Genomic DNA, 24,452 nt, shown 5'->3' with positions numbered 1-24,452 from the left:
TCGCAGTAAATAAAGTGGTTATGAGGCTCCAAGGAAAACGGCCCAGATGTTAGTGAGTTGTATGAAATTTAGTGGAAACAAGCTGTAAAAAACATAGTCATAAAACAGCCTGTCAATGCCACACATCTGGACAATGCAGCTGTATGTTCCCGCTGCTGTCATCACCCTAAGAAAACTCAATAGCCTTATTTCACCCCAATTAGGCTGCATACCAACAGAATCAGAATTACACAGGGAGGGGGTGTGTTTTCACCAAGACAGACCCTCTCAAATTCCCTTCAAGAAGTTTTTATCTTTCATTTAGGGCTAGTCCTTAAGACACTGGTCACTTTGTAAACAGTACTGGAAACTATTCCCCTTGATTTGCTATCTGTTAGGTGTTTTTTAATTTATTGCTTTATGATATGTAGTTGCTTCATGTTGTTTCTCTGTTTAAAACCTAAAGAAAATTACATTTTCCTGTGAGACCTCTGTGTCTGTTGACTTTCTCATAAATCATACAAGGTTTTTTTCCATTCTATTTTTATTGCTGATACTGTAGCTGATATAACTTTATTTGAGGTCTTTGGAACCAAAGAATAGTGGTGTATCATACTGATGCATTGTTTCTTCTGGAAATATGGCCATTTCAACCCATACATGGTACAGTGTGAGATAGCATTTCCTCATTTCAACATGCAAATAGATATGAGTTGAGTGCAGTATTAAAACTATACAAGTAGTAGTTTTGTTGTAATTTTTTTTTTCTTTTGCAGGTGATGGAATTAGCCAAAGCCTTTCTGGACCAGGGTGAAAAAATTCCTGTAACACTAATTGGAAAGCTGTTGAAATTTCAATTGCTTTGTCTCAAACAGAAGGATCTTCAGAGAAGACAAGAGGAAAAGAAGGTACTATAGTATGTCCTAGCAACATTACATTTTTGAAGACACTTCTATTCTATGCTGTTGCTTCCATAAATTCAGCTTTCTTCTCATCTTTGGCTTTCTAGAACTGTAATTAAAGAGAAATGTGATTAGGAATATTTTTTTAAGTTGATTAGATTTTGTGGATGATGTTCTCAATTACTCAAATGCCAGTGAGAATGTGGAGGAAAAAAAAGAAAATAAAAACACTATGGAAGAAGTCTTTGCTAGAGTGAGAACTAGTAATGGCTTTGCTGAGTGTTAGGACCAATAGAAAACAGAGCTAGGAACAGGCTTCTGCTGAATGTATCCCTGCTGAAGTAAAGGTGTAATACTCAAATTGTACTGGGAGAGGTTGTTACTTGGGAGGTATCAAGGATAGATACAGAGCAGACTATCACGGAGTTCTTGTTATGAATCTACTTTCTGGAGGGAATTTAGAGAAGTTATCTCTTCCATCCTCCGGCACTAAGGCAGGATAATATTTACATAAGCTATTCCTGGCAGATGTTTGTTGAATCTTTTCTTAAACCTTTCCAGTGCTGTGTCTTTTCTTTTCCATGGCAACCAGTATTATTTCTGAGCCATCTCAGCAACGCGGGCATTTGAAGAAGGTTTCTGATCCTACCAACCCTACTCTCACTTAAATCTGTTTGAGTTCTCCCTGTGTATGGGGACAACATTACACTCCATTCTACAGAAATCTATTACATATTTAACTGAACAAACCCAAATATGTGCCATGGTTGTTCATTTTTGATTATGCATGTTCCTCTCCTCTGAACTCTCTCAAAGCAGTACATATTTTGAAGTCCACTTCTCAGAACCAGGTACCACATTTTCCAGTGTTCCCAAAATTTGCTTCTATTTGTCTCCAAGGTCATCACTACTAGCTTCAAGATTGTCTCAGACAGATTGTTTATGTGTTCTAGGAGGAATTTCACCAAGCTTGCCCAGAATCATAGATCAGACCTCTAATTAATTTCTAACATCTTTTGGAGTTGTCAGTGGTACATTTCAACAACTTACTGAACAGTTGGTTTTGCTATAGTCCTTTTCCAACAAACATTCATGAAACTGAAGAAAGTCAGTTAATGATCAGGAAGTCATACAATTGCTGCAGTAAGTTTACCCTGTTAATTTTGATCAAAAACTATAATGTAGAATGTGATTATATGGAGACCTAAGTAGTCTGTACATGTAAAAGATGCAAGCAGAAAATAGTTTAATGGACTTTGTATAGCTGAAAAGTCTGTAAATTTCTTTATTAATAATTTTATTTGTGGGAGTAGTTGGTGGATGAAGTGTAGCACACAATCACAAGAACATTAAATGCTAGGTGATTCCATTACAATTGTGTCCTCTTTCCACAGAAGTCAATTTATTCGGAAATGATAATTTAAACCACAGAAATATATGAAGAATATGAGAAAAATAATGTTTTCAATCTGAAAAGAAATTGAGAGGCTGAAGCTATAGAATAGATTATTAATAGTGAATTGAGAAAAATAGCTTTTTTCTTAGATAGCACTCAACTCTTGTAAGTAAACTGTCAAACAAAACTTTGAAGTTTAATGGCAATTTAATATTAAAATGGAGTCTTTAGAGCTTTGATTTAGCAAAATTTGTCTTGTAACTGTAATTTTATTTCCCCGATTAATTGGAGGATAATCAATGTTGAGGGTTGAAGAGTCTCTGACACTTCCAGTTCTCTGTTTTAGCCAAACTGTCTGCAAAAGTTGTCACCTCCTTTGAATTGTGTCTATATCAATGTGTGACAAGTGGAGCTGTTGAAGGACAGAGTCAAGAACTGGAAGGCTCTTGGTTATGAGGATGCTCTGCAGTACAGAGTGGGCAGAAACTGACTTCTAATTTAGAGTTCTATCTCTAATTTGGCTGCCATAGAATTTTTAATCCTTTCCAACCAGCTTGTACAATACAAGTTCTGCTGCCAACAATCTGGGTGTTGAAAGCAGGATTTTACTCACAAATCAGTTCTCAGAAAGCAAACATATCTGTCCTTGGGTCTTTTTCTTAAATAGATACCAGTTAATAGAATGGATCAGCAGAACTAATACAACATGTAAATAACCAAAAATAAGGCATTAGGAAATTTCTGTATTTCATTAGGAGGAGGAGCTTGTCATAAACTGACAGGCATAAATATTATGTAGAAGAGAAGTATCTCTGAATTAGAAAACTTTGAGGTAGTAAAATTTTGAAATGTGAAGCTTAAAATAACAAAATTGCAGAAGTTCATGAATTATTAGAAACTCCACAAAAAGCTGCACCTTGTAGGGGAGGAGAAATAGGACATTGAAAGGAAAAGGAAAGAGTCCAAGAAAGGAGAGGCTTTTACTTTCTAAAGTATTTAGGTCAAGTAATGTTCTTTGTTAGAATCTTGGCAAGTCCAGAAATGTCTCTGCTTATTTAAGAATTACTTAAAATTATGCAGATGCAATAGATCAAGTTGATTGTGAACTTTGTGGCATGATGATTGTATCATGTTTGATGTGTTCATCAGCTTAGAATTCAAAGTGCTATCAAAATTTCTGATTTGAAATGTCAAAGGTGGAACAAATTTGAAAGAAAATAATGAAAGCCTCCAAATCCTTCATTACACAGTGGAAATAGTTTCAAGATTCTGTCAAAGACATTTCTAAATTTTACAGAAAGCAAATTCAAGAAGGAAGGGAAAAGCAGGAAAAGATTTTCTGTTTTGATTTTGATTTTGAACTAAATACAACTTCCACAGCTGGAAAGTCTGCTTTTCAGCTGGATCTAGGGAAAGCAACTATATAGTGTTAACTGCCCTCTCTCATTTGCATGAAGCGCTTTTCTAATTGCTTTAATAGCCTTTAAAGTGACATCAGCAGGATTGTAACTGTAAGTTAAGTTAATATTTTTGTTTTAATTAATTTAGGTTTAAATCCTGAAATTTAATTTTTACATAGTTTGAATGTAGTATTTCTGCTGGGCAAAAATAAGGTGGACACTTTCTTGATCTACAGAACCTACTTTACCTTAATATTTTTTTATTGTTTTCATTTCAAACCTTTTTTGATTGTTTTCATTTCAAAATGTCAAATTTTTGGATTTATAGTGTGAGGCTTTGGGACACTTACAAAATCTTTTTTCATCCTGTATTCTTAAATTACTAGGAAGATCATTATGTAGGTGTTTTTGTTTGAAGATAATGAGAAGGGCTGAGTAACATCCTGTGTGAAATGAACGCACAACTCTTGGTTCTAGTTTACATTAGACAGATATTTACATCAAAGAAAAATAATGCTGGTACTATTTTACACCATAGTCAAGAGTGTTAACAGAGATATTAAAGATATTAACAAATATTGAATTTTTGCCATATTTCCCCTCAGTTCAAGGAAGGTTTCTGGCTGATGCAAGTGCTGTAGTGGAAGTAACTAAAGCGCAGGGGTTTTTTTCCTCATCTTTCTACCCGTATGCATTTTGTTAGTTTGGTAGGTATAATGTCTACCTACATCTTGCAGTTCCTTTTTAATGTGAACTCTTAGCATTATGACTGAGTAAGAAGATATAAATAATTGAATATGTGTTTGAGCAGGAAAAAGCAGGGTGTTCAAGACAGCTCCGTCAATTGAATATTGTAGAATGAATGAATAATCCACAATATGAATATTATAGCAGCTGAAAGGGAAAAGTGTGAAAATAAAAAAATTGAACACCTAAAGTTTTACAACAGTCTGACCTTTGTTCTGCACAAATGTTTTAATGAGAACTTCATTTATTCATCTTGTCAGGCAGAACAGCAGCAAAAAGAAAAAGTGAAAGAAAAAGCTAAATCTCCTGATCAGACAAATGGAAAAGATAGTAAAAGAAAAAAGTCAGTGGCATCAACCCCTGCTAAAAAGGACACCAAACTGAAACAACGGGGAGAAATGGAAGTGAAAGACAAATACATTGGTAAGTAAAATATAATGATATACTCCTGATAAACCTTTGGAATATTTTGTTTTGTTCCATGTTGAAAAGTCAAGATCTATTCAGCAATATCAAAATTTTGCCACTTTGCATTTGAAGAGGGCACTGTGTTCTGCTCAGTGTTAGGATGTATTGTGCAGTCCAAGAAGTAAAATGCAGATAAATTATATGTGGCATGTCAACATCAAAATGTTTGGGCATATGTAGGACTACAAGAAAGTAGCCAAACAAATCCTACAGAAAACTTATCCTAGAAAAAGATTTCAGAATAATTAAATGTGTCAGTATCCAAAGGTGGCTTTCTCCTTATACTATAGTTTAAAACACAGCTGACAGAGTTGTCAACCCTGTCAGTGAAGAAATTTTTCATAACATCCAATCTAAGCTTCCCCTCTTTATATTTGTTCTAATATGGCTGTATAAAGAAAGAGGAAAAAAAAGAACATGCCTTAAATTCAAAGACAGTCTATATCTGTTTCTGGTAGCTAGCAGTCATTTTATCATTCATCCCTAATACATTATCACCTTTCTGAAATTAAATATTTCTACTTTTGAGTAATATTGAAATTGCTTGCATTCTTGTCTCTCCTCTTTTGCATATGGACTACTCACTGATAATCAGAACTGACTGATCGTTATGCACTTGTGATTATTAGCATAATCATAATTATCATTTTCAAATGGCAGGCAGTCTTCGGCATGTATGCATTGGAATTTTTGGATCTCTGTAAGTGACTGTGCAGAAACTGTGTCTTTTTTGTTAAAAATAATTAATGTTCAGTAATTGTATGTGCTCATACTTTTTCTTCCTGCAGTAACTGAGACATAAATTTATGTACTTCATTTTCAGTACTAGGAGTGAAATAATAAGCTAGTTTTCTTCTGGTTTTGATTTTTGCTTTATGCAATATATGCGCTGGACTGTGGTGGCTGCTTCCTCAGTCAGTCTCTCTCTAAATTTCTGTGTTATTTTATGTTTAGCTGATATTACAAGCAACAGAGAGCCTGCTGCTCCAGGTGGTAGCAGCATTTGCACAGCCCTGACCATATATCTGAGCACAGGCAGATACCTTTTTTCCTTCCTTGGATAAATGAATCCCACAAGCTGAGGAGTCAGTAAACCACTTGGACATGTGATGTGTCAGTAAACATAAGAAAGGATCTTAATGTTGAGTATAAAGCTGTGATTTTAGTGTAGGTTTGTCTGCACTAACTCTGTGTTTCAGCATTTATGGAGAGATACAGGACCTACAGCAGGCAGTTTTGTTAATTTAGGATAAATAACTGTCCTGGATGAATTAAACACCTGAAACCTGTCTTACTACCTGTATTTCTCCTTAAGGCATAAAAGGAAACTATACAACTCTAGAGCTTTTAGAGAGTTCATTTCTACTTATATCATGCTTACCTTTTCCTTTGGTACTGACATGTTGCTATGCATATTTTTACATAACTGATAAGCCCAAATAGAGCAGGTACTCAATGAAACTCCTCATCTGCATTTTAATACAAATTTGGGTATGTCCCTGCCACCTAAAAGAACTAGTGTGAGCTGGTATTACCAGCTGATGAGGATTTTGCCAAGAATTACATCTAGTGAACATGAACTTGCTGGGTAGGGAGGAGTCAGCAGTGAGTCAGCTGATACCTGCAGCTAATACTTTGAAATTATTATGACTTGGGTAATCTTCCATGTAAGATACAGTAACTTACTCTTCGTATGCTCCATGTCCAGCTTTATTAGCAGAATTAAATAGGATAGTTTAAACTACCATTAAAGCATGTGGATATGTCCTGACACTAAACTCCTTTGAGAGGAGCAATTACAGAAATGCTGCTATAACATTCTGATTATAATCAGCTTCTGCAGTTTCTCTCCTGGTCCTTCTCCAAACAATTATTACTTCTGACTTGTATTCTTCCTGCTGTGTTCTAGATGGTTTGGTCCAGAAGACCTGAGTCTTATGCACATAATTTTTGAATTTATATGTAATTTTCCCAATGAGAGTATAAAAGAACTGATTTTCTGACCTTCATTTGCATTGCCTCATATAGTCAAGTAAAAAAATTATTTTGTTTAGCTGATGTATGTTTCTTACTCCAATTTGTTTTTGTTGTATTTTGAACAGATGATGAACCAGATGATGGTGCTCATTATTACTTTATCATTCTGGGTTTCCCCAATCTTCAGTTATTGCCTGTCTTGACTGACCTTGGGATTAACATTTCAAGTGTAATTCAAATTTCTTCTGAGAATTACAAGCCATTGCAGATATACTTAGAAGCAACTAAACTTGAAAGACAATCTTCAATTTTACCTGAAGGTAATCTGGTCATTAAAAAAAAAAGTAAAAATGAGATAATTTTATATCCAGGGAATGACTGTTCTGGCTGTATTTTTCTCCCTCTCCATGCCTTGTGTTTGTGAATGCTACCGATGAGCAGCTGTGTTTGCCAGTGCCAAAGTAGTATTGCCATTGGTTGGCCACCAAAACAAATGGTTTACCAGTGCAAAAACTGGACAGTATAAAGGGGGTCTGGCTAAGCAGACAGAGTTTCCAGCCACAGTAGCCACCAAAAAACAACATTTTATCAAATGCATACTTCTGTGAATTGTTAGGAAGTGTACTGGTAAGAAAACTTGGCTCATTTGGTAAGTTCAAAGAAAGTGAACGATTGGCTGCTTTGGGACTATGGCCCCAGCCACAGGAAAATACGCCACAGAAAAATGCTCTGTAATTATACTCAGCTGTCCCAAGGCTGTTGACACCTTTCTTGAACTGGTATCCTGGTGAGCAAGAGGCTAGATATGTGTCATCAGTGATGGCTGGCTATCCTGAGATGTAGTGACATAGCCAGCAGAAAAAGGGAGGTGGTGATTCCCTGCTATTTGGCTGTCATGAGAATAGAATTATGGACTCTACAGTAAAAAAAATACCAATAAACTCTATTCAATTCAGCAAACAGCCTCCCTACAAAGACTGGCTAAAGGAACGTGAAGGAAGAAAAAGTGTTTGTGAATGGCCTTTGGAATTTTCAGGCCCGAGAGACAGGGTGAAAGTCTGGAGAAAGTCTCTTGGTGGAAAAGGATTGTGTTAGGGATTACTTAAACACATAAGTCTGTGGGACCTGATGGGATTCACTCAGGTATACTGGGGGGCTGGCTGTGATGTCACTGCAAGGCCACTGTTAATTACTTTTGAAAAAACATGGCAATTGGAAAACGTGCCTGAAGACTGGAGGAAAGCATCACTCCTATTTTCAGAAATGGCAGGAATGACTCAGAAATGTAAAGGCCACTCAGACTCTTCTAAGTCTCTGGGAAGATGATAGAACAGTTAATCCTGGAAACATTTCCAGGCACATGAAGGACAAGGAGTTGGTCATTTGGCATGGATTTGCCAATGGAAGTCATTCTTAACCAACCTGATAACCTTCTATGACAAAATTACTGTCTTGGTAGAGGAGGAGGAGGAAGCAGGGGATATTGTCTGCCCTGACTCAGTAAGATCTTTGACACTGTCTTCTCATAAAGAAGCTGGGTAAGCAAACACTGAGTTGGATTGAAAACTGGCTGAGCATCCTGGCCTAGAGGGTATCAGAGGGTATTGGTGGTATGAGTCCAGCTGAACATCTTTGTTAGTGATCAGGAGAGTTCTCTCAGCAAGTACTCTTATGATGCAAAACTAGGAGGAATGGCTGAAACACCATAGAATTGTGCTGGTTTTCAGAGGGACCTCAACAGGATGGAGAAATGGTCTGGCAGGACCTCATAAAATTCAGTAAGGCCTAAGTCCCGCACCAGTTCATGGTGGGAGCTAACTGGCTGGAAAGCAGCTCTGCACAGAAGGACTCAGGGGTGGTGGCACTAAGCTGAATGTGAGCCAGGCCTGTGCCTTTGCAGCAAACAAGGCTAGTGGTATCCAAGGCTGCATCAGGTCAGGGGATTTGAACTTTCTTTTGTACTCAGCACTGGTGAGGCCATACTTAGAGTTCTGTGTCCAGTTCTGGACTTCTCAGTACAGGACAGATACGGAGCTACCAGAGAGAGTCCATCAAATGACCACAAGTATGTTCAAAGGACTGGAGCATCTCTCATATGAGGAGAGGCTGAGAGAGCTGGGAATGTTTACTCTGATGTATGGAAATGTATGGGAATGATGGAGAAGAAAGAGCCTGGAGGGAACTCATCAATGTGTATAAATGCCTGACAGGAATGTGCAAAGAAAAGGAAGCCAGGCTGTTTTCAGTGGTGTTCAGTTACAGGACAAGAGGCAATGACAAAACTGAAACAAGGGGTGTTACCTGAAGACAAAGAAACATTTGTTTACTATGAGGTTGACTGAATGCTATCACAGATTGCCCAGAGAGGTCATGGAGTCTTCATTCTTGAAGGTACTCAAAAGCCATCTGGACATGGTCCTGGGCAGTCTGCTCTTGGTGACCCTGCTTGAGCAGAGGAGTTTTACCAGATGAGCCCCTCAGGTCCCTTTCAGGATCAGTGATGTAGTTGGAATAGAAGATGATGGCAAGATATAAGTGGGGGTATTTTTTAATCTCCAAGTTGGGTGTCAGATATTTGCTGAGACTCTGAGGATGGAAATACTTTAGTAATACTTACAGAAGACTGATGCATGATTTGTGCTTTATGTTAAAGGGAGACATTGTACCATGATTTGTCAAATACTTATATATTTTAGATGTAGAAGCAGAGAAAAAAAAGGAAGATGAAGCTAAGAAAGACCTGGAAACATTTTGGAAATTCCTGGAGCCCATTCTGAACAGTGGAAAGCATGGATCGAGTCTCTTTGATGTTGCCAGGCTTCATTACCTAGTTAAGGAAAGTGACTTTCCCCCTGATTGGTCAGACAGTGAAATGCTGGTCAGTACATTCGGTTTTTACAGTGCATGCCATGCTTTAGGGTTTGTAACTTTTAAGAACGCTTTAGGAATTTAATCTCAAGTCTTCTCTGAAACAGAACCATAGTAGTTAGTATATTTGTTATCTTGAACAAAAATTACTTCTATGTATCCAACAACTTCATTCAGCATCTGTTTACAAGGAGTCTTTGAATGAAAATGACTGATTTGGAGTTTCTTAATATTGTAGGCCACAACAGAAGAGTTGTAAAATAGTTTGAGGCTTTAAAGTTATTCAGCATCTTTATAGACCCAGTTTACATCTCACTTGAGAGTCATATGTGTGTATGAAATAACACATAGTTATATATATTTTTGTTCTCATAACATCAGGCCTACTTACTGCACCTCAGAATAGTCACATGAGAAAAAAATAGCTGAATGCAAGAATACATTTTGATATATGATGTTGCTTTATCATACTCAGTTCTGCTTCTTTTTGGCCAAAACATGGCTCTAACTTATTACTCATTATAGCCTGCTGAGTCAGGACTATTACCAGGCACTGAAGGAGAAAATGAATCATTAGAAATGTTTTCCATCCTAGATTCTCACATATAGTGAGGTAAAAGAGTCTAGTATTTCTCAATCTACAGTGTCAGCAGTAAAAAATACAAACTGCTAAAACAAAATTAGGCAACATGCTATAATTTGACCTACTGTATTTGTAGTCTGCATTATGAGGATTAAAGGACTTTCTAGGGTTAAACTACATTCTTTTAACCCTTATTTGTAGTACAGTGGATTCTGTATGCAAACAACTCACAGTGGTTTCCAAAGCATTCACTGAAAATGCCTTAATTGTGGAATCATGTAGGCTTGCTACTTATGATATTACTTATCATTATCCTCTTTATATAATCTTACAGTGCCAAGCCTCTTTTGGGAAAACAGTTTTTATCTTCCCTATAATCACATCTTACAGGGTTTCTACTTTTGAATATCTTGCAAGCACCTATATTATAGTTGAAATTAAGGAAAAAACATCTGTCACTGAAACAGATTTCAACAGACTGGAGTTACAGTTTCATGAGCCCTACACAAGTAAGAAAGCTTGAAAGTTTTTTAGGAAACAGGTGGGGAGCATATAAGTTCTGAAATCATAGGTGGATAAAGTAAGTCCATTCTTCTGGACTTTCTGGAGAATCTCTGAGTCCAAACTTGCTGCATCTCTGATGTGCAAGACACATAGGAGGAAAATTCTTGGGGCAAAATGTTAGACATTAATACAAAAATGACAGAGTATTGCGTACTGCAAGTAGTCTCTGCTCTCAGATTTGAGATCTTTAAAATGGAAAGTACTTTAAAAAATATTTACTTTATTGAAGAGTCACTAATGGTTAGACTTGAAAAACTTTTGATAAACATCTATGTCCTGAGGAGAGATCAGGCAAATTGAATCACAAAATTGTAATTATGCTAAACTTTGCTTGGATCCCATTGAGTAGCAGAGTTTTGTTACTTATGACTTTGTAAAAAATCTTGTTTTGTTTAAAAGACTGCATTGAAAACATTCCAGTATTTTATATAAAACTTTTATGGGCTCTAGTGATACCTTATATATACAAATAAATGGATGAAAAGGTGTTATACTAACACCCATTCTTCAGAAGACTATTGAACTGGGAAAACAAAGGTGCAAGAATATTAATGAACATTTTGTTTCTGCAAATAGAATTTCTTTCCCAAGTGTCTCTTCTAGTCTTTAAATGCTCTGAAAATGGAGTCAAGTATTCCATAACTTATCAATGATTTGGATTGCCTGTTTCCCAGTGTCATAAAGAGCCACTGAGTTGAGGAAATAAGATGTTTAATAATTCTTAAGGGTTTGTTATTATTCTTAGTGCCTAATGTCAGTTGTGCTTCTTCACTGTGTTCTATTTTAGGAAATTTAAAGTTGAGAAATTCAATGTTGTTAGCCACCTCTTAGAGGCAAACTTCTTAGTACAAGAGACTTGCCCTCAATTCACAAAAGTGAAAGAATCACTCAGAAAAGGGCTTTTTACAGAAATCATTTAGAAGTTATAATAATTCCGTCCTTTCCACAAAGTCCAGGATGTACATGATAAGAATGCATCCATTCAAGCTGCTGAAACTTGAGTGTTTCAAGTGGTTTCCTACAGGGTATTGGTATTTGTACAAGAACATTTAATATTTAAAATAGCAGTTGCTATTATTCTTTTTATTCCTCTCAAGCTTTGGTGAAAACCACAGTACATGACCTCAAGAACCATGACTCTTACCTTGTCAGATTTTTGCAGATACAGCGCTCTCCTTTTGGACATTTGGGTACTATGCTGACATTCTTTCACTCACAGCTGTGGATTTCAGAATGCTATTCTTGAGGCTTTCTTTGTTTTCAAAGGGCAACAGAAAGAAAGCAAATAATATGAGATTATATTAAATACCTGGTTAGGGTTTTATTTTTTATCCTTCTAGAGCAGGGAAATTATTGACCTTGCAAATATGCTGCAGGTTGATCACTAGTAAAAACGTACATACATTACAAATTACTTTTAATTTTCCTCTCCTATTCCTTACCATCCAAAAAAACCTCTTAAGTTCCATCTTTAAGATAGCAGATCTTGAGCAGTTACTGTTAAGACAAGTTAGACTTTATAACAACTACAGCCTTTATGCAATAACCAGTCCATACTGTGCTGTGGTAGTGTTAAGGCAAATAAAATGAAGGTTTTAGAATAACTCTATAAATCATATTGAATTGGTGGAGGAAAAAGTCTTTTGGAAATTTTATAAACAGATGCAGATCTGCTGGTTAAAGAGCTAATGACTGCTGTCACTAAGTTACATGACATTTTATACACGCTCTTCATCCTTTGTCTCTGATTTTCTCTCATAGCTTGCATTTGGTACTGTGCTGTTTGAACACATTGCTTGTTTGATGTATGACTGCCTGGACTGGAGAAGACAGCATTGCAACTACTTGGAAAACACCAAGTTAATTAATGTGCCTCTGTTACCAGAGAGCAAATCAACACAACCACCTTCAGTTGAGGCAAGGACCCTTTCTCTTCTTGTTGAAAATAACTACTCATAGGGTAGAATTGCCTGTCTTTAATTTTGTCTCAAAAATTCACCTTGGAACATCACTCTGTGAATAATTTTCAGTTGTATTTTTGGTTTTAGCATTTAAAACTCAAAAAACGGGGAAAAAATAGCTGAGCATTGAGGAAACAGAAAAAGGAAATTGGAAGGATCCTATAGGCATAAAGTATCACAGGTGTAGATATTTCTTAAATAGCGTCTGATGATACATTCTTGTGTCTGAAAACTCAATATGCCTGCACAGAGCTACTATGCAATGTTACAGACCTGTGAACTGTCAAAAAAAAAAAAAAAGAGATTATTAGTTCTATGCAATATCTATTTCCTTTTTTTTTTTTTTGGTAGTGGGCAAAAGGTTAAGTAGGCAGAAGAAAGTAGCTTATTAGAACATGTGCTACATTCTTACTATCTTGTTCCAGTTAAAAGTTTATCATGTAGTCTAGGGTGAGTAACCAAAGCTACTTGAAATTAAGTTCTCCCACCTATTTGTGCAATACCTATTTGTTTTGTGGTTTCTGATTTTTTTTATGTTAACTTTCGTTCACTTAGGAGCAACCAGCACCACAGATGTCACCTACAAAGAAAAAAGGGAAATCAGAAGAAATTCTGCCAACAGTAGTTTTCTCAGAGAGTATGTTTAAAGGGTTAAAGCACCTGTCTGTAGTTGATCCCTCTTCAAACCATTCATTCATCAGACAGCACAAATCCTCAAAATGATTTGTGCAGTTAGCTGAAGATGTTGTGTATCCTGGTGAACATTCTGGAAGTGTCTGAGTGGCGATAACCAAGTTCTTTAGAAAATCACATTTTCTATCTATTCCTAGAAAAATTCAGATTTAAAATATCTCAGTAATTTTGTTTGGTATCTAACTTTGTTAGACTCTTTTTAATAAATATTGTCTGAAAGTTCACAGAATCACAGAATATTCTGAGTTGGAAAGGACCCACAAGGATCACTGAGTCCAATTTAGCCGTGCATAGGACATCACATAGCATGTGCCTGAAACCATTTTCCAAATGCTTCTTGAACTGACAGGCTTAGTACTTTCACCACTTTCCTGTGGAGCCTGTTCCAGTCCCCAACCACCCTCTGGTGAAAATTTCTCTGATACCCAACCTAAAACTCCACTGACTCAAGGTGAGGCTGCCCCAGTGCAGAGCAGAGCAGGACAATCCTCTCCCTTGCCCTGCTGGCGATGCCATGCCTGATGACAGGACACAGTTGGCCCTCCTGGCTGCCAGGGCATGACTGCCTCATATTCAGTTTTCCATCAAACAGGACCCCTGGGTTGCTTTCTGTGGTGCTGCTCTCCAGCATCTTATTCCCCAGTCTGTCTGTACATCCAGGGTTGCCTCATCCCAGGCATGGAATCCAACACTTCTGCTTTTTAAGCTTCATACAGTTGATAATTGCCCAGCCCTCTAGTTTGTCAAGGTCCCTCTTCAGGGCCTCCCTGCCTCTGGGAGAATCAACAGCTCCTCCCGGTTTTGCATTATCTGCAGGCTTGCAGAACTGACTTGGACTATAAATTGGCATTTCTGAACAAACATATCTTAATGTTTTATCTCTTAATACAGCAGAAGAAACTTCTATTCTGTTTCCTTCTGTGGACATGAGGTATTACAATGACTTGCTGAATCAGATTCCTGAGGAGTACTTTTCTGTACCCTTAATGCTGAGCTGCATGTTGGAACAGGTGGGAATGTTCTCTTTTTAATTTCTGTGGCTATTTTGGCCTAGACCTAATATAATGAATCATCAAAGATAAATAAATCCATCTGTTTAAACCTAAAATATGAGACTGTGCATGAGGCACCGAGCAAGGAGGTTCAATACAAAGGCATCAAAACTCCAAACTTTGATTTTCTTTCATATTGTGCACTTACCCTGTATATATATATATATGTATATATATATATATATATATATGTAGGGTTACTCCCTAGTTAATTTTTGAAGACTACAAATATAATCAAATGAGAAAGGTGCAATTTCTTATCCAAGTCAATAACAAGTTTTCGTGTCCTTCAGCAATGTTATTGATACTGAACTTCTGTTGGTTTACTCAGTTCAAAGGTTTTAGGTCAAGCCTAACATAAGAGCATCCATGCTAGTGCTAGGCAGATCTGACTTCTGTTGAGTTCAGGCACAATTTATGATTTAGACGAGACACACAATATGATTTGGAAATCCTTCTTTAAGGAGTAACATTTCAGCATAATTTTGGGGGTTTTTCTTTTTGTAACTTAGCCTGAAAATAGACTGAGTAAGAATACTCAAAGTCCAACACCTAATAGACAATCAGGTTTTAATTACCTGTGTTCCTTAACACAGGATTTGTAACATTTCAAGTTGGAAGTATTTTTCTTCTTATCTTTTCAGAAGCAACTAATTGGGAAAACATTTAATTCTGTTTTCCACAGCCCTTGCTTTGTGCAGGAACTTACTTGGAAAATTGTATTTTTGCTACTTGTAGAAAAAAATAGGCTTTTCTTCCCTCACAAAATTTATGGATGTGTGCTTAGCTTATAGCAGGATTTGCCTGGTATTTCTGGTAAAATTAAGTAGCAGTCACACCGTGATGGAAGCTAACATATACTGTATTTGCCAGGTTATTGCAAGTGAAGAAGACCTTCCACCACCAAGTCTGGTGGCACCAGAGCCTCAGGCAGATGACCTGCATCGTGCCATTGCAGATCATATAATCTCTGTCCTTCCTTCTCTTTCACTTCCTATGAGTGAAAAAAAGGTTTGTGTTGTCTTTTGTTCATTTCCTAAAATGACAAATCTCATTACTGGGGTGTAATGCTGCTTCCTTTTCTTTTTAAACAGAATCTTTATGACTACTTTTCTCCTAAATATGGTGAACAAGAGACTGTCACCCCCCAATACCCTCTCTTATTTAACTACCATGATGCCCTGGCTCAGCGGTTGCACCTGCTGAAGGTACAGTGCAACTTATTTATATATAAATATTTCCAAAGTTCACTGGCAATGAATGCTCAATGCACTAGAAGGGGAGGAGTGGTGTTTTTACACAATAGGACAGCATGTCCTACATATTTTTTTCTACTGAGATGGACACACCAACACATGTTTAGTTTACTTAAGAAGCAATGAGTTACTGTTGGGGGGCACCTCACAAACATGGAGCACAAACCTACTGATGTCAGTGATCTATTTGCATTATTAATGAGAATGTTTAGCCTTTGGCATAGATGAGAGATATTACAGAACTGTTGATTTGCTTTTAAATACTGATGGTACTATGGAAAATGAGTTGCTAACTAGTTTACAGTGATTTTGCATGGAGAATTAGACTGAATGATAAAATGCTGAGAAGTAGAAGAAAATACATAGCAGTTATTAATGAACACAACAAATGTATTCAGGTTAGCAAAATAGTTGCAGCATAGCATGTAACCAAGATACTGCCAAATTCTAACAAAGACAGAAAGGTTCAGAGACTGCATAGTTTGGGATTATTGCAAAGTAACAGTTCCCAGACTTTCTGAATTAAAAAAATCACTGTGAATGTCTTGAATTTTTCCAAAGGCAAGGTGTAATTTTACCATTAAACTTTAAAAATTCACTGAGGATAATAAAAGTGATAATACAGTTCTAGATTTCACAGCTAAGGTATGTCTGCCTGGCTTCATGGATTACAAATTATCAGGGGAATACTTTGACAACCACTGATTAAAACTACTCAGAAACAACTCAAGTTTGACACATTGGATGTATTCAAGCAGAAGGAAGGACTGAGTAATCAATGTAAAAGATGCTCTTAGCAGACATACTCTTGATGTATTTTATATACTTGCTGAAGAGGAAATTCAGGATATAGCACAATGTTTGAGGAAAGAATAGAGGACAAACATTTGTAATAGGCAGTTGAAGACAAAGGTACCATAAGTGTGTAATACTAAAAAGCGTGAAACTGAAAGATACCACTACATCTGAAAAAATAAATCCTTGGATATAGAGGGATGCCTCTCTTCACAGACTGATCAATAAGTTTCTTGATTTCATTACTATAAAAAGTAGCGCAGGCCAGCTGAAAGATACATGGAAGGTACCTGCTGCCAGTCTGAACAGATCAGTACATATTTCTGTGTTTTTAGCTAGCACAGGCAAATAACTTCTAACAAATGTCTGTTATTATGCTGTCAGTCATTCTTTTATGTGTCTAATATTTTTCTGCCTACAGTATCTGACACCATGATTCAAAACCACACTGTGGGCACATGTTCAAATATATGTCCAACTGGCTTAAGCACATGCTAAAGTCTTCTGCCGTAGAAAGCAGACATTATCCTTTATTCAAACATAATTTTTGGAAAGTCAATAGTGTGAAAGTTTACTTTAACTCTGGTACTTTGATTTTTGTTCCAGGTCCAGGAGAACTTCAATCCAGAAAAGATTGAGCATGAAATGATGGATAAACTGCCTCTTACAGAACTTATCCATTTCACCCCTCCTTCAATTGAAAACAACACTAAACGCTTGGCCAGAGCTCACGAGCTCATGCATTATTTTACTACTGGTAAAATGATTTTCATTGATATAATTTCCATTCTTTTTATTTCTGGTTGATGATCTTCTCAAATAGCAGGAATTTTGGGGCAAGATTTTAAAGCTGCCAAATAAACCTTTGCAGAATTTCCCATTTTCACATTCTTGCTTATATATAATTATAGCCTACTATACAAGTTAACCCTAACTTCAGACCTCAGTTTCATGGTTAACGGGAATGACTGTGAGTGTTAAATATTGTGTAACTAAGAGCTGGAACTTATCTTGGAACTACTTTATTTATCTATATTTACAAACTTACAAACCCTTACTAATTCTGACGGGGAAAAAAAAAAAAAACAATGGTAAAAAGTTGCAATTTTGGTCCTAGAATGTAGAATGCATTTTGAGATACACTGATGTAAACTATGTTGATTTATCAACTCACTTTTTGAGGTAAAGCACATGTATCTTAGGTAGACAATTTTTATGGAACAATACATGGCTTTCAGAATGTATTCTGAAATACATTGTATATTTCATACAATGTTCACAATACATTGTGTGTTGTGTTATTCATGTGTAAGCTGTTGGTGTTAATAATGAAGATACTTTATAACAGTCCCTTTATCAAACCAAGAATACATTCACTTCTCCAACCATAATCACTTCTGCAGTTACCTTTTCTTGGAGTGTGCTTGCTGCCATGACATATGCTGGGAAACAATCCCAAAGACTACATAAATACCCTTAGGTAGTGTCAAAAGTCTGCTCTAGGTTATTAAGAAATATAAACATCCAAATCTCTTTGATTACATTCATGTCATCATATAAATCACAGGATTTGAAGGTACTTTCCCAGCTCTTTCAACCTGAATTCCCTGTGTTGGATTAATTTACACTTCTCTGTTGTTTCTAGTTGTTGGTATGTTCATTTTGGACAGTAAGCTATTCAAGTATTCACTATTGCTATAGTCTTCCAGCTGATGGGTGTTGAATTTGATGATCCTCACTGGGCCATACTGTACTGCCAGACTCTCCTAACTGGTAACTTAGCTAGCAAAGCCTTTGCTTTTATCAAAGGAGATGATTAATTTGAACAGAAGATGAGAGATCAAACATTCTCAACATATATGAAGTGTTTAGGTGCTTAACCACTCTAAAGAGAAAATATTTAAAACTGAAGATATGCTTTATGTGATTTGGGCATTGTACTCCATGTCTTAAACTTCAGTCCCTCGCATGATTATCATTATTATATGGACACACATGCATACAAGCATAAGCAGGATTTATTGTTGCCTTTGCACCTTGCATGCTTCTGTTTAAATTATGTGTAAAATTCTTTCTGAAGAGGAAAAAAAATTGATACTTTTTTTGAAATGTTACAGATAATGGAAACATTTCATGAACTGAAAATAACTAGTTGCTAACTGTTCTGATAAAGTCTACTCAGTATTTTAAAATCAACATCATTTATATAAAGTTAATGAGCCAGAAGGTATTCAGATGTAGGAACCACTTCATTTAAGATGGATTAATACATAGCCATATCATTTTGCGATTTTGAAGCATTCAACTTTGAATGCAGTGTAAAATGTAGCCCACATAAGTTGATCCAGTACCATAAAGGAAATTGCTGTTGGCTTTTGCAGAGTTGCCAAGAACAATACACTTAAATAGTCTTGTATTTATTTTCTGCTGAGCTGTAAGGGCATTTTCAGTTAATGATTGTAATTCTTTTTTAGAACTTCTGAGTTGGGCTGAAGTAGAAAGAGCCTTCAGAGTATTTACTTTTGAAAGCATGAAGCTGACTGGGCTAAGTGACTCTGGTTTCCTGGAGAGCTCTGGATCTAAGGTTGGAGGTGATTCTGAAGTGTCTTATATCCCTTGGGATAATCCAGCCATGTTTGCAAGACAGCTGAGACAACTCTTCCTTATGGAAAAGAAATTTAATGGGAAATCTCCAAGAAGCTCTGGTAAAAAGTTTTCTGTTTACGTTAGTCCTGAAGAATTTGAATCCACTATTTGTCTTACCGTATCATTTGCTATTGCAGGGATGTGATTTTTCTTCCTTGCACAAGTCATCAAATTTTCAAATATTGTATGGCCTGTACATTGAGTAACTCTGTAGGAATACTAGAATAAAGACAAAAGCTATTTTGTACTACAGCATTAACAATTGTAGATGACGCAGAATGAATTTTCTCAAGTTCTGCATTTTCTCCTGCAGACTCTAGCATAATGAAAAGTTGTCAGCCTGGTTAAAGGGATGTGTTGGCCAAAAAGCAACATTAAAATCAAGTTATTATTTTTTCAGGACACAAGAAAAGTAGAAATTAGGTCATTTTAAGCAATTATACCTTTAGGTTCATGATCACAGAATCATAGAATCATTGTTTAGGTTGGCATGGACCTCTAAAGGTCATCTGTTCTGACATCCCTGCAATAAGCAAAGACATTTTCAACTAGATCAGGTTTCTCAGAGTCCAATCTGACCTCCAGTACTTCCAGGGATGGAGCATCCACCACCTTTCTGGGATACCTGTTCCAGCGTTTTATCACCCTTATGATAAAAAAATTCTTCCTTATACCTAGTCTGAATGTATCCTCCTTTCCTTTAAAACCTTTACTCCTTATCCTAGACTACAGGTCCTACTACAAAGTCTCTTCCAAGGCCACAATAAGAAGAACTCCCCAGAGTCTTCTTTTCTCCAGGCTGAGCTCTCTGAGCCTGTCTTCACAGGAAAGGTTCTCCATCTTTGCAATCACCTTCATTGGGTCTACTCTGGACCAACTTCAACAGGTCCATGTGTTCCCTGTGCTGAGGACGCCAGAGCTGGATGCAGTACTTTGTGATGTTGTCCATGCTTTCCTAACAGCAATATCTAAGCAAGAAGCTTAGATGGGATCATTTTCTTAGAAGGCTGGAGCAGACAAAAATGAGTCCTGCTTATCTGCTTTTCTTCTGCATCTAGGGAACATTTTTGGTGTTATTTTATTTTGCTTTTGTACTAGTCATGATACTAAATTTTGCAGTTACAAACATAACATTTCAGCACTTCTGCAGCACAAAAGCAAATACCAGGAAGATAAAACATTTCCTTTCAGGTTTCTTCAATCTTCTAAAGGCAGTCAGTAAACAGAAATAATTTCCAAGAGAAGCAGAGCCTAAAGATGTGTGTCTGGAAGCTGAGCTGGTTATAAGACACTTACAAACAAATACTTTGTGGTGTATTTTCCACCAGAAAGAGTAATTTTCCTGTACGTGTGAATTTTGATCAAATATTAGGGACCTCTGCCCTTACTTAGGGAATAAAGTATTGTATTGAAAGGAATTTTTTTTTTAATTAAGAGAATATAGAAGTTAAAGTCCTCATGTGATGCTGTTCATATCAGGTGCTCATTGCAACAATGGAATGACTAGTCAGATCCTCAGGAGAACTAACATTCTGTCAGTAGCTTATGGATCTGTATAAACCAAATTAATTTAAACTTTAAAATTTACATCTGTCAAAAACGTGTGAAAATACTAGAACAATTGGTCTTGCCTTTTATTTTAATACCATCTGTGCAAAGCAATGCTTTTTAAAGAAGAAAAATGGTTCTTTGTTTATGAACCTGGAGGCTACTTCTGAGAGTATTTTTAGTGGGCCAGCATGGGTCAGATAGAAAGGATGATTTGAGTGGGTCTTCTTTTTTTCTTTTAATTTTATTTAAATATCTGGCACTTGTTGTCACTGGATTTTAAAGTGCTGTCTTAGTAAAGAAGCATAGCAGAGCTGGTTGTGTAATTATAGGACATAATTATAGGACAAGAAAAGGAAGCTTCAACTTTGTCAGTCTCATCAGGGACACCAAGGAAATTGCACTACTCCAACCTTAGTAGGGCTGAAATTTATGGAACAATTCTTTAAGTTCTGCTTTCAATTTGCAGGGTGTACAGAAACAAGTGATGAAGATGAAGATGATCTGGCTTATCCTCTTTTGAACATAGAATTGGATCATCTTTATTCTGATATGGTAAGTGTGAGAAATGGAGTCAACTAGGCTTTATATGAGGCAGCAGAAGATACTGTTCAATGCCAGGCCATGTTACTGGGGATTCCTTTGCAATCCTGCATGCAAATGTTAATTCTATGATGTTTGGAAAAGACTGACATAATTTTTAAGCTCTGTGAAATCACTTTCTTTGAATTCCAAGGTGACAGGTTTCGATGAAGCTGTTAATGTTAATTCTCTGTTGGTTTTGCTGAATACCAGGGGACAAATACAAATGTGAAAGTTTAAAAGAAATTGTCAAACTGTGTCACACTAGAAAACTGTGTAGTTTGGCATCTTCAGAATCACCTGTCCGCCATACATCCCATAATAAACATAGCAATTTAAAAATTACATCACAGGACATGTTTGAGTACTCATAATTGCTTACAGAACTCAAAAACACATAAGCTAATAATAAAAGTATTTAGATTATTTTGTCATAAAAAGTCCAAAACCAAACCTGCTTGCAAGTAATTGTATTTTTTATTAAACAGTGCCATATGGGTCTGCACATATGCATCATTATGCAGTTAACTGTGATGCAACATGGGGTGCAGTCTATTAATCCAACAAGATTACAGTCAATTTAATACTGACACTGAAATGTTGATATTCATTATTTTGGTTTGTTGTATTTTGAGATGAGTCTGGAAAATTATGGCCTGGGACCAAGTTTAGAAGAAATAAAAAAGACACAGAGGCGTTGCTTGGCAGACTGGAGTTTGGAAGAGCATTTTCAACCACATGTTCTTCGTCAGGTAACTTTGAACTGACAAACTCATCTATGCAGTCCTCCCTCGGAACATTATATAAAGTAGAAGTAGTGGAGTTCAGGGTATTTTTCTGCTCAATAATTGATTCAGTTTTATCTTTCATTTTTACAAAAAATTATTGTGCTTTAGGTACTTTTCAGTTCTTCATGCGAAATTTAGTTTGTAACAGGTTGTTATTTCCTGGTTTAGGCAAACTGGAGGTGTTCTATTTGGCAGCAAGTCTCTTAGCTGAAAGAGTGGTGGAGACAAAACCACCTTGCCCTTTGGGTCATCCTCTGTAGCAGTTTTGGGACTCAGTGCAATGGTTGTGAAAACATACTTTGCAAATGCATATGCAATGTATGTTTTATGGGCAAATAGAAAATTTAGTTGTTACAGTACTTCACCCTTTAAGGGCTAAAAGCATCATTTACAGAAATTTTGCAAGCTAAACACTAATAACTTATCTTGCAGAAAGACAGAATGACAAATCTGAAAGATATGTTCAAGTATAGTTGGCTTGAATTGGGAAGCATCCTCTTGGGAGGAGTGGATTTTTAGTTCCTGACTTGAGCTTTAGTGCTGACTTGAGCTTCATAGGTTGTAATTCTTATTTCATCCTGACACATGGATGAAGGAAGTGCTGCCTGGACTTTTGCAGCACCTTTAGTGTGCTAATTTTGAAGTCTGGTCATGCATTTCAATGCGTGGGGAATCCCTTCATATGCAACATAAATAGCAAATACTACTTCAACTACCAATAACTAGTGAGTCTAGTAAAAATATACTGAAGGAAAATAAAAAATAGCATTTTATTGCAGCTGAAATTAACCTTTTGAAAGAAAAGTCATGGCAGTCAGGTGAAGTTCCAGATGACTGGATAAAGAGAAACATTTTGCACATCTTTAAAAAGGGTAGAAAGGAGAACTCTGGAATCTACCAACTTAATCAGCCTCACCTCTGTTCCTGGAAAGATCATAGAACAGATCCTTCTAGAACCTTCAGCTGCATAGTTCTGAAAAATAATAATTTAAAAGAAGGCTTTCTTCTACCTATTACTATAAAATAAGTTTCAACCTGCAGGCAATGTAAATATTGAAAATGATGGGACAGTACAGAGCAGGGTGGAATAATGTAGATCACAGCAAATCTCAGAGATGTGCAGGTCATGGTAAAGCAAACTGAATACCAAGGGAACTCAACTGAGATAAAAAAAAAGTAAATTAGGGTGTTTTTTAATCTGGTATATGATAATTCTGGTTTTATTTGCTATTTATTTAAGTACTTTATTATTTAAACTTGTTTAAGTATTTGTTTAATTATTTTAATTTATTTGGGTTTTGTGAAGCTGAAATTTTTCATTCATGGTCAGTCAGAAGGTGGAGCATAGTTGGTATCTATTCTCAACATGAATAGCAATCCACTTCCAGTTTCCACCTACCTGAACAATTCAGGTTGCTGGAATCCAAATGCTTTGGGTATATCTTGTAGGAGAGTGTTCTGGAGCACCTCTTGCTCAAAGCTGTGCTGTGTAGCCTCTGCGCATATGCTACCATCTGCAGGAAGGATGTACCTTTATTTCTTTCCTTTTCAGGTCCTTCATACAGCATCTCAAGAATATAGATGTATTGATTCCTTTTATCATACCCAAGATAACTCTTTACTAATGGTTTTTCACAATCCTATGAATCAACATCGTCTGAGCCAAGAGACTTGGCATATTGCTCTGCACTCTAATGTGGGATTCAGGTGATGGATTTTATCTTCCCTATCTTATTCACAGTCATTTTTAATTAAAGCCTCCATGGATGTGCTTAGGGCAAAGCTTTGAAATTAAGATATGGCTATGTGACACATTTATGAGGAAGTCATGCAGGTCAAAAACAGTGCTATATCAAAAGAATTCTGTTGAACTTTTCTGAGTGAGAACAATGCAGAGTGTAGCTCCTTATCATCAAGTATAAAAATGTAAATAGTGTACACACACATACAAAATCATATTAGAAATGCCACAGCAAGAAAATTGTAGGACATCTCAAGTGAAGAATGTTAAAAAAATAATTCTGTCTAAGTATATACTTACCAGGTTTTTCTACTATATATACATAAATTGAGTGATTTAGTGGGAAATTTTTTTGAGAAAAGTTCAAATCCCTTTGTTACTATTAGATTTTTTTCCCCACAAAATAACACATTCTTCTTAATTCCTTATCAATACCTGCTCACCTGATGGATGTGTGCAAGTGGTTGATATGTCCACGATTAGCTCTTTTGTTAGTGAACCTATTT

General features: G+C 36.4%; 1 protein-coding gene across 4 annotated transcripts in view; it reads left to right on the top strand.

The window, feature by feature from the left end:
• Window positions 1-24,452, top strand: part of SPAG17 (sperm associated antigen 17) — an 85,464-nt gene that overhangs the window by 20,174 nt on the left and 40,838 nt on the right. For 3 of the 4 annotated variants that reach the window (XM_053970912.1, XM_053970911.1, XM_053970913.1), the window contains exons 4-17: window positions 756-887; window positions 4,685-4,847; window positions 6,995-7,189; window positions 9,566-9,747; window positions 12,646-12,801; window positions 13,401-13,482; window positions 14,430-14,548; window positions 15,464-15,601; window positions 15,685-15,798; window positions 17,248-17,398; window positions 19,116-19,346; window positions 21,305-21,390; window positions 22,053-22,169; window positions 23,758-23,912. In XM_053970912.1, coding sequence (XP_053826887.1) covers window positions 756-887; window positions 4,685-4,847; window positions 6,995-7,189; window positions 9,566-9,747; window positions 12,646-12,801; window positions 13,401-13,482; window positions 14,430-14,548; window positions 15,464-15,601; window positions 15,685-15,798; window positions 17,248-17,398; window positions 19,116-19,346; window positions 21,305-21,390; window positions 22,053-22,169; window positions 23,758-23,912 — 2,021 coding nt within the window. Of the gene's footprint in view, window positions 1-755; window positions 888-2,406; window positions 2,443-4,684; window positions 4,848-6,994; window positions 7,190-9,565; window positions 9,748-12,645; window positions 12,802-13,400; window positions 13,483-14,429; window positions 14,549-15,463; window positions 15,602-15,684; window positions 15,799-17,247; window positions 17,399-19,115; window positions 19,347-21,304; window positions 21,391-22,052; window positions 22,170-23,757; window positions 23,913-24,452 lie in introns of those variants that run through there. The other variant, XM_053970914.1, reaches the window with a different exon arrangement.

This window comes from Vidua macroura, chromosome 2, assembly GCF_024509145.1.
Source record: "Vidua macroura isolate BioBank_ID:100142 chromosome 2, ASM2450914v1, whole genome shotgun sequence".
NCBI lineage: Eukaryota > Metazoa > Chordata > Aves > Passeriformes > Viduidae > Vidua > Vidua macroura.
Note: the sequence above shows the minus strand (reverse complement) of the source record. Positions and strands in the feature narration are given on the sequence as shown.